General features: G+C 37.9%; 1 protein-coding gene across 1 annotated transcript in view; it reads left to right on the top strand.

Moving 5' to 3' along the window:
* The window catches only part of LOC308337392 (fibronectin type III domain containing protein 3C1-like), a gene marked incomplete at both ends in the record, with an annotated part of 42,329 nt that extends 30,825 nt beyond the window's left edge, over positions 1–11,504 (top strand). The window contains 5 exons of the mRNA XM_080795519.1: positions 967–1,241; positions 1,685–1,897; positions 2,316–2,482; positions 10,546–10,667; positions 11,166–11,504. Of these exons, the coding sequence (XP_080651645.1) occupies positions 967–1,241; positions 1,685–1,897; positions 2,316–2,482; positions 10,546–10,667; positions 11,166–11,504 (1,116 nt within the window). The remainder of the gene's footprint in view (positions 1–966; positions 1,242–1,684; positions 1,898–2,315; positions 2,483–10,545; positions 10,668–11,165) is intronic.
* Between the last annotated feature and the right edge of the window lie 4,184 nt (positions 11,505–15,688).

Below are 15,688 nucleotides of genomic sequence, written 5' to 3'. Positions count from 1 at the left end.
AAAGTCAATTTCCTGACCATATATTGTACTATAGTTATGCAAAATGTTCCTTTTGGGGTAAAAAGTGTAAATTGTACATTTAAGTCCACAGTGCAAAATTTAAAAATTTTACAAAATCAGTAAAACTTAGTGAATTGATGTGAACTTCAGGCTACCACCAACAGAGATAGTAACTAGAAAATAAAGGAAAGAAAGAAACTTTGGTGGACTAAGTGATGAATTCAGTTCAGGTATATTTTTCCTGAAATGTCCATATTAGCATTCTTCACTTACCTTCACATATTCAGACTTGTTACCTTCTTAAATATGCAACCTAAAGATTTTGGCATCATGTGAGTATTTTCAAATCATTTGTTTCATATTGCAATATATAAATGTATCAAATTAGAGATGCCTGGATGGCTCAGTCGGTTAAGCCTCCTATTCCTGATTTCAGCTCAGGTCATGATCTCAGAGTCATGAGATCAAGCCCCATTGTTGGGCTTTGTGCTGGGCATGGAGCCTGCTTAAGAAGCTCTCTCCCTCTCCCTATGGCCCTCCCCACAACTTGTGTGCTCTCTCTAAAAAAAAAGTATCAAATCAACATGTTATACACTTTAAACTTACACAATGTTATAAAACAATTCTGAATTTTTAAAAAAAAATTTTTTTCTTATAATTTGAGGTTAAAATTTTTGTCTTATTTTTAATTTTTTAAAGATTTTGTTTATTTATTAATTTTACAGAGAGAGAGAGATCACAAGTAGGCAGAGAGGCAGGCAGAGAGAGAGCAGGAAGCAGGCTCCCTGCTGAGCAGAGAGCCCAATGTAGGGCTCAATCCCAGGACCCTGAGATCATGACCTGAGCTGAGGACAGAGACTTAACCCACTGAGCCACCCAGGTGTCCCTTGTCCTTTTTTAAAAAACAACAAAATGGTTTATGCACAAAACAAAATAATGAAGCTCTAACAGAACATACTTTCTTAGGCTGCAAATGTAGTTGGAGTTGGACCATTTGGAGAAACTGGCATAGTAACCACACCAGCAACTGTGCCAGCAGTAGTACCAATGCTACATGAAGTTGAAAACAAAGTTCCTGCCAAATTGGCATCATCTTGCATTGCTATTCAATGGGAGGAACCAGATTGTCATGGCTCTCCAATCACTGGATATAACATTGAATATGGAGACAGAAAAATTTTGTCTGTTGAAAGAGTAACAGAGTGTATTCTGAAAAATCTAAAGCCTGATACCACATACAAGTAAGTTGCTTATATCTTACTTTGGGTAGATGAAGTTTTTTTCAGAATTTTGAACAAATCTACACTTCTTTGTTTTATATAATCTACACATTTTTGAAAGAGAATTTTAGAAAAAAAAATTGTTTTAGAAAAAATTGGCATTACTAAATCTACATTTCTTTGTTTTATATAGTCTACACATTTTTTGAAAGAGAATTTTACTATTTTAGAAATATTTGGCATTACTAAGAGCCAGTTCCTCCTCATCAAAGATCATCAATACTGATTATACAAATTCAAGATTTTGGCCTCAAAAATTTGTCTATACTAATCATTATAATATGATGGTCAATATTCTTTCACAGGATAACTAAGGGCATAGTTTAAATGTAGAAATTTATTTTTCTTTCTAAATCCAAATTAATAGTTTAATTTGTTTTTGTTTTTGTTTTTTTTACCACTAGAATCAGAATTCAAGCTATCAATCATTATGGACTAAGCCCTTTTAGCCAATCAATAAGAACCAAAACCAAGCCACTACCACTTGATCCTCCTCATCTTGATTGTGTGGTCTATAGACACCAGAGCCTCAAATTGAAATGGGGTAACTCTTCAAGCAAAGGATTACATTCCAACCTTATAAGCTACAATCTGTTAATAGGAGATCGATCTGGAAGGTAAGCTTTACATGATTCTAATAAAAATGTTTTAAAATTTCCTATCTTAAACATGCAATCCAAAGTGGTTTCAATGAACTGATAGATGTGAAAGCAGTACATTATCATGTTAGATATACTTTCTTAAATTCCTACTGATAATTTAGCTATTTTTGCTCTCCAAAACACTTCTTCCTTTATATAATACACATTAATACCAAGGAATAGAAGTTTCCAAAGGAATATGAAAGTCAGCACCTTGCCATTATGATATTTGCAAACTGATTTTTTTCCTTTTGTCTTGCACACACCAGGCTTCAAGTTGATTTATTTAGGCTTTACTGACGACCCAGTTTCAAGTCAATTATGTAGAATTACTTGTACCTAAATGACCTTTGATTAATAATATAGCTTCTCCCATCTTGATTCGCACTCCCAGATTTTCTATCATTTACCATGGATCTTGTCAGACTCACAAAGTGCACAGACTGAGTGAGTATACAGAATACAAATTTAAAATCCAAGCATGTAATGAAGCTGGTGAGGGACCACTGTCTGGTATCTATACTTTCACTACAACCAGAACTCCACCACCCACACTTAAAGGTAAGTATTATAAGCCTGACAATGAAGGTTGCATTAATGTGAGCTCTAATAGCTCATATATAAAATTCTCCAGTACAGTCTATTTTAAATGTTAAATAGCAAAAGACTCCAGTACTTAATTATGCATTCAAAGTTCAATTTAGAATTTAATAAGACTCTGAAAATTTTAATGTTTTACTTTTTAAAAAGTTTTTATTTAAACTCAAAAGTTAATGTACAGTATACTATTAGTTTCAGGTGTACAATATAGTGAAATACCCAGTACCCATCACAAGTACCCTCCTTAATCCCCATGACCTATTTAATTCATCACCCCACCCACCTCCCCTCTGGTAACCATCAGTTTGTTCTCTGTGGTTAAGAGTCTGTTTCTTCATTTAAGTCTCACTCTTCTTTTCCTTTGCTCATTTGTTTTGTTTCTTAAATTCCACATATGAGCAAAATATGGTATTTGCCTTTCTCTGACTGACTTATTTCACTTGGCATAATACTCTCTAGCTCCATCCACATCCCTGCAAATGGCAAGATTTTGTTCTTGTTGTAGCTGAATAATATTCCACTGTAAATAATACCGCTTCTTTATCCATTCATCAATTGATGGACATTTAGGTTGTTTCCATAATTAGGCTATTGTAGATAATGCTGCAATCCACATCAGGGTGTATGCATCCCTCTGAATTAGTATTTTTGTACTCCACAAGTAAATACCTACTACTGAAAATGCTGGATCATAATGCAGTTCTTTTTTTTTCACTTTATTTAAATTTTGTTAGTTAACATACTGTACAATATTAGTTTCTGGAGTAGAGTTCAGTGAATCGTTACTTACATACAACGCTCATCACAAGTGACGTCTTTAATATCCATCACCCATCTAGCCCATCCTCCACCCACATCCTTCCATCCACCCTAAGTTTGTTCTCTAAAATTAAGGGTCACTTACAGTTTGTTTCTCTCTCTTTTTTCTTTTCCCCCTTCCCATATGTTCACGTTTTCTGTCTTCAGTTCTACATATGAGTGAGATCACATGGTATTTGTCTTTCTCTGATTGACCTATTTCACTAAGCATAATATACTTTAGCTCCATCTACATCATAGCAAATGACAAGATTTCATTTTTTGATGGCAGAATATTCCATTGTATAATATACCACTTCTTATTTATCCATTTATCAGTCAATGGACATTTGGGCTCTCTCCACAGTTTGACTATTGTTGATAATACTGCTATAAACAGTGGGTTGCACATACCTCTTCATATCTGTATTTTCATGTCCTTTGGGTAAATACCTACTAGTAAAATTGCTAGATTGCAGGGTAGTTCTACTTTTAAACTTTTTGAGGAACCTCTAAACTGTTCCCTGGAGTAGTTGCAACAGTTTCCATTCCCACCAACATGTAAGAGGGTTCTCGTTTCTTCATATCCTCACCAACACCTATTGTTTCTTGTGTTAATTTTAGACAATCTGACCAGTTGTTTGTGCTGTTGATCTTAGCCATTCTGTCATATGTGGTGTGATATCTCATTGTAGTTTTGACTTGAATTTCCCTGATAATCAGTGATGTTGAGCAAATTTTCATATGCCTGTTGGCCATCTGTATGTCTTCTTTGGAAAAATGTCTACTCATTTCTGTCCATTTTTAATTATTCATTTTTATATGTTGAGTTTCATAAGACATTTATATATTTGGATATTAACCTTTTATCGAATATGTCTTTTGCAGATACTGTCTCCCATTCAGTAAGTTGCCTTTTGGTTTTGTTGTTTCTTTTACTGTGCAGGAGCTTTTTATCTTGATGAAGTCTGAATAGCTTATTTTTAATTTTATTTCACTTGCCTCAGGAGATATATCTAGAAAAAAGTTGCCGCAGCTGATGTCAAAGAGTTTACTGCTTGTTTTTTCCTCTATGATTTTTATAATTTCTTCTCTCACATTTATGTCTTTTAACCATTTGAATTCATTTTTGTATATGGTAAAAGAAAGTGGCCCAGTTTCATTCTTTCGCATGTTGCTATCCAGTTGTCCCAACACCATTTGTTGAAGAGAAATTTTCCCATTGGACATTCTTTCCTGCTCTGTCAAAGAATAACTGACAAAATTTCATTTGGTCATTGACTAATTTTCATTTCTGGGTATTCTATTCTGTTCCATTTATCTATGTGCTTATATTTCTGCTAGTACCATAATGTTTTGATCACTACAGCTTTGTAGTGTAATTTCAAATCTGGGATTGTGATAACTCCAGCATTTCTTTTCTTTTTCAAAATTGCTTTGGCAATTCAGGGTCTTTTATGGTTCCATATAAATTTGAGAATTGTTTGTTCTAGCTCTGTGAAAAATGCTGGTGGTATTTTGATGAGGGATTGCATTAAATGTATAGATTGCTTTGGGTAATATAGACATTTTAACAATATTTGTGATTCCAATCCATGAGCACGGAATGTCTTTCTATTTCTTTGTGTCATCCTCAGTTTGTTTCATTAATGTTTTATAGTTCTCACAGTACAGGTCTTTCATCTCTTTGGTTAGGTTTATTCCCAGGTATCTGAAGGTTTTTAGTGCAATTACAAATGGAATGTATTCCTTAATTTCTTTCTCCTGCTTCATTATTGGTGTATAGAAATGCAACAGATTTCTGTACATTGATTTTGTATCCTGTAACTGAATCGGTTCTAGCAATTTTTTGGTGGATTCTTCTTGATTTTACATATAAAGTATCGTATCATCTGAAAAGAGTAAGAGTTTGACTTTTTTGATGAATTTTGATGAATTTTATTTCTTTTTGTTTTCTGACTGCTGAGGCTGGAACTTTCAGTACTATGTTAAATAACAGTGGTGAGAGTGGACATTCCTGTCTTGTTCCTGAAAATAGAGGAAGAGCTCTCAGTTTTTCCCCAGTGAAGAGAAGATTAGCCCTGGATTTTTCATATATAGTCTTTATTATGTTGAGATATGTTCCCTCTAAATCTACTTTATTCAGGGCTTTTATCACAAAGAGATGTATTTTGTCAAATGCTTTTTATACATCCACTGAAATAATTATATGGCTCTTATCCTTTCTTTGAGTTATGTGGTGTATCACAGTGATTGATTTGGGAATACTGAACCACACTTGCAACCCAGGAATAAATCCCACTTGATTGTGCTAAATGATTATTTTAACGTGTACTTGGACTCAGTTTCCTAGTATTTTTTTGAGCACTTTTTGCATCTGTGTTCATCAGGGATGTTGGCCATTAGTTCTCTTTTTTAGTGGAGTCTTTCTCTGGTTTTGGTATCAGGGTACTGCTGGCTTCAAAGAATGAGTTTGGAAGTTTTCATTCCTTTTCTGCTTTTTTAAAAGAATAGTTTAAGAAGGAGGTGTATTAACTCTTCCCTAAATGTTTGATAGAATTCATCTGTGAAGCCATCTTGTTTGGATCTTTGTTTTTTAGGAGTTTTTTTTATTACAAATTCAATTTTATGGCCAGTTATTGGTCTGGTCAAGTACTCTATTTCTTTCTGTTTTGGTTTTGGTAGTTTATGTTTCTAGGCATTTACCCAATTCATCCAGGTTGTCCAATGTGCTGGAATATAGTTTTTCATAATATTGTCTTAGAGTTGTATTTCTGTAGTGTTGTTTTTTAGGTTCCATATCATTTATTTTTGCTCTAATCTTTATTATTTCCTTCCTTCTGCTGGCTTTTAGACTTTCTGGTTCCTTTAGATGTAAGATTAGGTTGTTTATTTGCTTAGACCTTATTGCTATATACTTCCCTCTCATCACCACTTTCGCTGCATCCCAAAGGTTTATTTAAGACCACTTGTGTTTTCATTTTCATTTGTTTCCATGTATTATTTCTTCTGTGAATTCCTGTTTGGCCCTTTGTTTAACCTCTATGTATCTGTGATCTTTCCAGATGTTTTTCTTGTGGTTGACTTAAAGTTTCTTAGCAATGTGGTCAGAAAATAATGCATAGTATGATCTCAATCTTTTTGTGCTTGTTGAGGCCTGATTTGTGACCTAGTATCTAATCTATTCTGGCTAATGTCCCATATGCACTTGAAAAGAAAGTGTGTTCTGCTGCTTTAGGGTGGAATGTTCTAAATTTATCTGTTAATACCATCTGGTCCTGTGTGTCATTCAAAGCCATTGTTTCCTTATTCATTTTCTGCTTAGATGATCTGCCCATTGATGTATGTGGGGTGTTAAAGTCCCCTATGACTCTGTTATTATCAATTACTAATTAATTATCAATTAGTTCCTTTATGTTTGTTATTGGTTTGTATATTGGGGTGACCCCATGGTGGGGGGCATAAATATTTTCTATTATTAGATCTTCTGTTGGCTTGTCCCCTTTATTATGATATACTGCTCTTCTTTATCACTTCTTACAGTCTTTGTTTTAACATCTAGTTTGTCCAGTATAATTATTGCAACTCTGGCTTTCCTTTGACATACATCTGTACAATAAATGTTTCTCCATCCCCTCACTTTCAATCTGTAGGTGTGTTTATGCCTAAAATGAGTCTCTTGGGATGCGTGGGTGACTCAGTTGGTTAAGCATCTGCCTTCTGCTCAGGGTCCTGGAATTGAGCCCTATGTTGTGTTCTCTGCTCAGTGGGGAGCCTGTTTCTCCCTCTCCTTCAGCCCCTCCCCCCTGTTCATGCTCATTCTAATAGACAAGTAAAATCTTTTTTAAAAAAAAACTTAAAAAGGACGCCTGGGTGGCTCAGTGGGTTAAGCCTCTGCCTTCAGCTCAGGTCATGAGCTCAGGGTCCTGGGATCGAGCCCCCCATCAGGCTCTCTGCTCTCTCTCTCTCTCTCCTCTCTCTCTCTGCCTGCCTCTCTGCCTACTTGTTATCTCTGTCAAATAAATAAAAACTTAAAAACTTAAAAACTTAAAAAAAAACATGTTTAAAAAAACTTAAAATGAGTCTCTTATTGGCAGCATATCAATGGGTCTTTTGTTTTTTATCCATTCTCACACTTGATATCTTTTGATTGGAGCATTTATTCTATTCACATTCAAAGCAATTATTAATAGATATGTATGTATTGCCATTTTATTATGTGTTTTGTTGTTGTTTCTGGAGATTTCCTCTGATCCTTTCCTATCTTTGTAACTTTTGGTCTTTCCACTCAGTGAGTGGAAAATATTTAATATTTCTTGCAGGGCTGATTAGTGGTCATGAACTCCTTTAGTTTTGTTTGTCTGGGAAACTCTTTATCTCTCCTATTCTGAATGACAGCCTTGATGGATAGAGTATTCTTGCCTGCAGATTTTTCCCATTTGGTACTTTGAATATACCATGCCACTCCATTCTCACTTGCCAAGTTTCTGTTGAGAAATCCCCAGCTAGCCTTATGGGTCTTCCCTTATAAGTTAAGGACTTCTTTTGTCTTCTGCTTTTAATTTTTTTATGTTTCCCTTAGATCTCTTGCTATGGCCTTATCTTGTTCTTTCCCTTGATAAATTCCCCTGTAATGGCATTTTGCCCAAGTCTCCTCCTTCTACTCTGTATTAGAAAAGCCACTTATGTTTTCTGCTCCTGAAAGTAACCGCTTTATGAGGAAGAGGTCATGTGGTGTCCAGGACCTGGCAATTCAGGAAGTGTATCTGGCATGTGCTGTGTGTGCTCTGCTGTTCTGTTTTGTCTCCTCTATCCTTTGGGCCAGTCATCTGCAGAGGTTCTCCTTGCCTTGTCTGGGCAGTGTTTGGGCTCTGACTTGAATGTGGAGAGTGCTAACTAAGTGTGCTCTGATCTTCTTGTGAAATGAGACTTGATACTAACTTCCACTAGAACTGAGGCCTTGCAGAAATCTCTCATTGGGAGACATGTTCTGGGCAGAGGTTTGTGCTGGTCTTCTAGGGGGAGGGAGCTGCTGCACTGGGACTGAAACAAGCTTGATTGAGATGGACAGAACTACCAGAGCACAGGGGTGTGGGACTTGGTGTAAGCAAATTAGCCAGCCAGTATAGGTGGCTGTGTGTTTATGCTGAGTGGCCAGGGAGGGAAATGGTGCCTGCCAGCTGCTTTTTTCACCAAGAGGTATCTTCATAAACACTGCCCTCTAATAAGCACTCCAAGAAGAGTGAATAATGTCCCCTCCATGTGCCCCCACACATTCTTCAGATCCCTGTCTCCTCACTGCATGCCTCTGGGTTGTTTGCCTGCATTCTCTCCAAGAGCAGAGCTCTATCCCAGCCAAGCCCACCGACCTTTAAAACTCCAGGCTTTAAGACTCAATGGTTGCAAGAACTTGTGAAATTCAGCCCCTCTTATTTTCCAACTCAATGGTTATGGGGAAACATTTTCCTTGTGCATTCCCCTGTGTGCCCCTCTCTAACCCTTCTCCATAACAAGGCAACCTCCTCTCCACAGCAGCCAAGATCCATTTCTCCCCTAAATCATGTCTCCACACTTCCTACCTTCTTCAGTGTGGTCTCTTCTCTCCTTTGGTTGTGGAGATTGTTCTGTCAGTCTTTGGGTGGATTTCTGGGCTATTTAGGGTGATTTGATAGTTATCCAATAGTGTTAGTGGGATGTGACAAGCCTAGGGTCCTACTACTCTGCCCCCAAATATCACAGTATTTTTAAAATGTCTTTGAAATCAATTAATACAGCCAATCACTCTAGCACCACAGCCATTCTTTTAAGAGAAAGAATTCCCTGGATGATAAGTAACCTAACTAAAGAACAATGTGAAACAGTAACAGAGCCAAAATTGGAATGGTAGGATCCTGATCCCCATCATAGTCCTCCTTTTACTTTGTCATGATATTCATTCCTTGCTACATCTTACTTGGATTAAAATACACCAAAAAATCAGCTGATACATATAATTAAACTGATCAAAGCTTAAAAATATATTTAGTATATAGCACATATTCACACATATTTAGTACAAATTTGTAACTTCATATTTGGTAATTTCTGAAACTCTGAATTTAATCTCCCTATTTGAACAGTGAAATAAACTGCTTTCTATAATACATAACAAGGTAACTTCACAGTCATGAAAGCTCAAGCTTCGAGCATTTATTCCTTCTTGTGAAATTCAGTTATTCCAATCTTTCTACACAAGTCCAATCACCATTATGAAGTAGTTTGTTCTCATTGAAAAGCTAACTGTAACATACTGGAATTAAACATGGCTTAGAGGGGCGCCTGGGTGGCTCAGTGGGTTAAGCCTCTGCCTTCGGCTCAGGTCATGATCTCAGGGTCCTGGGATCGAGCCCCACATCAGGCTCTCTGCTCGGCAGGGAGCCTGCTTCCCCCTCTCTCTCTGCCTGCCTCTCCGCCTACTTGTGACCTCTCTCTGCCAAATAAATAAAATCCTTTAAAAAAAATAGAAAAAATAAAATAAAATAAACATGACTTAGACCACAATAATGCCTCGCTCTCTTCTTACATATTTAAGACCCATTTTCCTGAAATGTAGAGAGACTAATAACATAAATAAAGATCCTGCCCTCCTTCCTTTCCTCATACAGCTGCTGTGATCCTAAAATAAAATTATTAACACATGTGGGGCACCTGAGTGGTGCAGTCAGTTGAGCATCAGACTCTTACTTTCAGCTCAGGTCATGATCTCAGGGTCATGTGACTGAGCCCCACATCAGGCTCCATGCCCACCCCAGAGTCTGCTTAGGATTCTCTCCCCTCTCCCTCTGCCCCTCCTCCCTGCTCTTTCTCTCTAATAAACTAATAAAATCTTTTAAAAAACTGTTAATGTATGTGAAATGCTTCTAAATGTATCATGCACCATATAAATACAATGCAAAAGATCATACCAGTGGGGATTAAACAATAGTAATAAAACTTGTAATAAGGTCTTACTAAAAAACAAACATGAATTATTGACAGTTTTAAGTTCTTAAAGTTTTTATTACAATTATTCAGATGCCTGATGGTACTGCAAAAGGCTTTATAATGTGAACTATAACTATATATTTCTTAGATTAAGACTGCATGGACTGCCTTTTAATCATCATGGAAAACTGTATCAAAATTCAACATATTCAAGATCATCTAGGAAAAATAAAACCCTCTAAACTGAAATTCTCTTTTTCTAGCACCTAAATTACAGCACGTGAATAGCAATATTTGTGAGATCAAATGGGAGTCTTTGGAGCCAATAAAAGGAGATCCCATTGTTTATAATCTACAACTCATCAGTCAAAAAGGAACTGACCTGGTAAATTCTTGTAAATTTAGTCCTTAAAATTTTATAATTTTATATTCTACTGGGAATTGAGCTTTTGCTGAGGACTAAGATATCCTTTCAGAATGTTTAAAGCAATGAAATCTTATCCAAAAGTACTACCTCCTCCCTAAAGCTTTATGTACATACTATTTTGGGACATATTTTGCTTATTCATTCAATTAACATATTACTACTGAATGATTTAATATTCCTAGGTTTCACTTATCATGTCCACAACTCATTCCAAACCAAATGCAATTAAAGTTTAACAATCAATTATAAGTCTTTTGTTATTTCTTACACTGGACAAAATTACCTGAACAGTACTGGGTTCTCATGATATTAGAGACTGTAAGCATAAACTTTTAGTTTTGCTTTGAATATATTTATGAGGTGAATGGGTTAATTCATAAGTTATTATCAAAAATGATACCATATTTTTTATTTGGTATGACAATATAATTTTCATTTTGTCTCATGTTTTTTTAGATATATAAAGGACCAAACACTTCATTCTCCTTTTCCAACTTTGTGACAAATGCACATTATCGCTTCAAGGTCTGTGCTGGACGCCAATATCAGAATTCTGGTGGGACACAAGAGCTCTGGGGACCATATAGCCCCAGCGTTCTTTTCTCAACACATAAGCAACATCCAGGGTCTGGAAAAGGTGGTGGAGGAAAGGCAGGAAGCAGCACTGGTGAAGAGAAAGATGATAAGCCCAGGATAGAAATGAGTGATGATACATTTGTCCTAATCCTTGTGATAGGATTTGCACTAGTTGCTATTCTGTGTGCTGTTATAATTCAACATTTTCTAATCAACTAATATATTTTTATGCATTCTACCTTTTTAGGAATTTCTAAAACAAATTACATCAAATATAGAAATTGCTAGATACATCTCAATTCTTACTTTAAATCTCATTTGGTAGACATCCTTGTAAACGTTTATCTGACAGTAAAAGAACTGCCTTAACACTCAAGAAATTCATTGTGACAATAGAAGAGATTTTATAAGGAAATAGTTCTGTTTTAAATTTGAAAATGTTAGCAACAAAAATACTTCCACTATAACGTAAAACTATCTAAAACCTCTCATGAAAGCTATTCTCTGCCTTAATTTTTCTAAGTAATATTTTGCAAATTTTTGAGCATTGTGGAAGGATAACATCATTTTGGAATTTTATTCAGAAGAAAGTGTGAAAAATCAATTCTATATGTCAACTTACATTCATATGAAATAAAAACGTATCTACCAACTGTCTGTACTATAATTTTTTCAAAGTAGTGTATTCAGCTGTTTAGCTTGTACCCTGATAATTACTTTGATAGTGGGTAAATAGTAACTTATTGGCACTTTGTGAGTAGAAGCTGGAAAGTGGGGAGCCATTTTATACTATTCTAAACTCTAAAATGCACCCAGTGGTGGTTACTCCATAATCAGAATGATTAAACATACATATAATGACTCATATTTATACACAGTATATTAAAATGATTTCTTCCGGTGAAAGACAGACTAGCGCACAGGGGAACTGGTGAGGAAAATGAATCCCCATAGCAACTGGCTTGAATAGTGAGGCCAAATTTTGTGGTTTGTTGCAACCAGCAGGGCTTGAAGCCTAGAGTGTTAAAGGCCAGTGGTCTTGGCTGGGATGGATCCCAGAGGCAGTGTACTGCTCTGGGAAAAAAGGCAGGCAAACAACCTGTAGATACAGTGTGAAAACAGTGATCTGAAGAGTGCCTAGGGCACATAGTAGGGAGGTTATTCACTTATCTCAGAGCCCATCCAAGAGAGTGTTCACAGAGAGACTTCTTCAGGAAAAAAAGAGACTGTCAGGCATAATTTTCCTGTACCTTCCCCCTAACTTGCCTAACTTGCTTATACCTAACTTGCCTTCCTTATGCCTAACTTGCTTATACCTAACTTGCTCCCCCTCTACGGTCCCATGGAATCCCCCCTGGTGGTCATGCTTGCCTTGGTCCCAGCACAGTAGGCCCCATCCCCCAGAAGACCAGCCAAATCTCTCCTCATGCTGCATCTCCCAACATAGGAGTTTTGCAGAGCCAGGTGACCTCTCATTGCACAAACAGACCAGAGCACACCTAGTTAAAATGTGCCACATTCAGGCCAGAGCCCAAACACTTCCCACAACAGGCAAAGAGGGACCCTGCAGATGACTGGCCTGAAGGATAAAGAAACCAAGACAAAACAGCACAGCAAACACAGCACCCATGGGAGACACTCCCAAAACTGCCAGGCCCTGGGGGACAGGGGACACTACAGAGCAGGGCAATACAGGACCTCTTCTTCATAAGGCTATTACCCTCCAAGAACAGGAGATACAGCTGACTTTCCCAACACAGAGAAAAGTGTACCAAAACCTAAACAAAATGAGAAGAGAAATTTATCCCAAACGAAAGAACAGGACAAGGCCATGGCCAGTGATCTAAATGAAGCAGATATAAGTAACATGTCTGATAGAGAATTTAAATTAGCAATCTTAAGGATACTCACTGGACTTGAGAAAAGAGAGGAAGACATGAGTGAGACCCTTAACACAGAGATAAGAAATAACACAGCAGTGGTGTCTAGGTGGCTCAGTGGGTTGGGCATCTGCCTTCAGCTCAGGTCACGATGCTAGGGTCCTAGGATTTGCAACTGCCCCTCAGAACAATGTATTACTCAAAATATAATCCCTGGGAAATTTTACTAGTTACCAAGCACATTTAGATATAACCTTAAGAAAAACACATACTGGCAACAAGCCTCTGGGGGAGAGGACGATATATGGCCTTGAAGCTGAGCAGCTGGGGATGCCCGGCTCGCTCAGGGTGGAATGCCACCTGCTTCATGGAAGCCAAGCAGCAGGGAACGGCTGGCCCGCTCAGGGCAGAACGCCGCCTGCTTCATTTTTCCGTTATTTCCCCTTCCCCCACCCCCACTGGAGAGCACCTGTGGCTACTTAGATAAGTCCTTTGAATGTGCTTGTTCAACTATAAACTTTACACTGCTTGTACAGACATATTTTGCCCTCCTTCTTGTTTATCTACAAGACATATGACTAATATTTGACCTTCATCGATTCTTCTGTTGGTTACTGTTTCTATCTAATAAAAGCGAGAATGAGGAGTTGCTCGGGGCAGCAGTCTTTTTGACTGTTGTCCCCTGCTCGCTTTCTCTTGCAGCTGACTTGTTTCTGCCTAATTCTTCTCCTGTTCCGCCGACTAGAAGCGGCAGAGATTGACCGCTGTGATGGGCTCCCTGCTCAGCGGGGAATCTGCTTCTCCCTCTCCCTCTGCCCCTCCCTGCCCCACTCATACTCTCTAGTGCTCTCTCTCTCTCACTCTCAGTCTAAAATAAATAAATAAAACTTTAAAAAAAGAAATAACATGGCAGTGATAAAGGGTTCAATAAACAAGATGAGAAACACACACTAGACAAACTGTAAGAGACTCTTAATCATAGGAAACACTGAGGGTTACTACTGGAGAGGAGGGAGTAGGAAGATGGGGTAACTGGATGATGAACACTGAAGAGGGCATGTGATGCAATGAACACTAGATGTTACATAAGACTGATCAATCACTGAACTCTACCTCTGAAACTAATAATACGTTCTATAAAATTAACTGAATTTAAATTATAAAAATAAATTTAAAAAAGATGAGAAACACACTTGATGGAATGAACAGCAGGGTGCAAGAAACAGAGGAAGAAATTAGTAACCTAGGAGATAGAATAATGGAAAGTAATCAGGCTGAACAAGAGAAAAAAAGCAATTACACAACATGAAAATATACTGGGAACTCAGTGCTCCAAGAAACATAACAACACTCATATTTCAGGAGTCCCTGAAGAAAGAGAAAGGGGTACAGAACATTTATTTGAAGAAACAATAGCTCAAAACTTCCCTCATCTGGGGAAGGTAACATACCCAGATCCAGGAGGCACAAAGACCTCCCATCATAATCAACAAAAGGAGATACACACCAAGATATATTCTAAAGAGTTAGAAAAATATAGTGATAAAGAAAAAAATTTTTAAGGGGAAGATAAAAGAAGACAGTGAGTTACAAAAGAAAATCCATAAGGTTAGCAAGGGACTTCTCAGCAGAAAATTTCCAAATCAGAAAGAAGTGGTATGATATAGTCAAAGCGCTGAGTGGGAAAAATCTGCAGTGAAGAATACTCTATCCAGCAAGGCTATCATTCGGAACAGAGAGAGAGATAAAGAGTTTCTCAGACAAACAAAAACTTAAGACAGTTATGACTACTAATACAGCCCTGCAGGAAATATTAAAGGTGATTCTTTGAGTGTAAAGGAGAGAACAAAACTAACGGTATAAAGGTAGGAAACACAAAGGTAGTGAAAATGAATATTTCTTTAAAAAATCAGTCAAGGGAGGAGGAGTCAAGATGTCAGAGAACTAGCAGGCTGAGACTACATCAGGTAGCAGGAGATCAGCTAGATAGCTTATCAAACCATTGCAAACACCTAAAAATCCAACAGGAGATCGAAGAGAAGAAGAACAGCAATTCTAGAAACAGAAAATTGACCACTTTCTGAAAAGTAGGGCCAGCGGAGAAGTGAATCCAAAGAGACGGGAAGATAGACCGTGGGGGAAGGGGCCAGCTGCCGGCAAGAGGCGGAGCAACGGAGCACTAAATCAGGACTTTTAAAAGTCTGTTCCACTGAGGGACATCGCTCCAGAGGCTAAACCGGGGTGAAGCCCAAGCGGGGTCAGCGTTGCCCCAGGTCCCGCAGGGTCACAGAAGGATCGGGGGTGTCTGGGTGTTGCAGAGCTTGCAGGTATTAGGGCGGGGAAGCCAGCTACAGAGACAGAGCCGAGGAATGAGCTCTCAGCTCAGGGTTACCTTGAACCGGTCACAGGCTGGGTGAGCTCAGAGTGCAGCCGGAGGCCAGGGAGACAGGAGTGACAGCGCTTTTCTCTGAGGGCGCACTGAGGAGTGGGGCCCCGAGGTCTCAGCTCCTCTGGGCCGGAGAT

The sequence above is a fragment of the Martes martes genome, assembly GCF_963455335.1.
Source record: "Martes martes genome assembly, chromosome: X".
Taxonomy (NCBI): domain Eukaryota; kingdom Metazoa; phylum Chordata; class Mammalia; order Carnivora; family Mustelidae; genus Martes; species Martes martes.
This window is presented reverse-complemented; position numbering and strand designations above follow the sequence as displayed.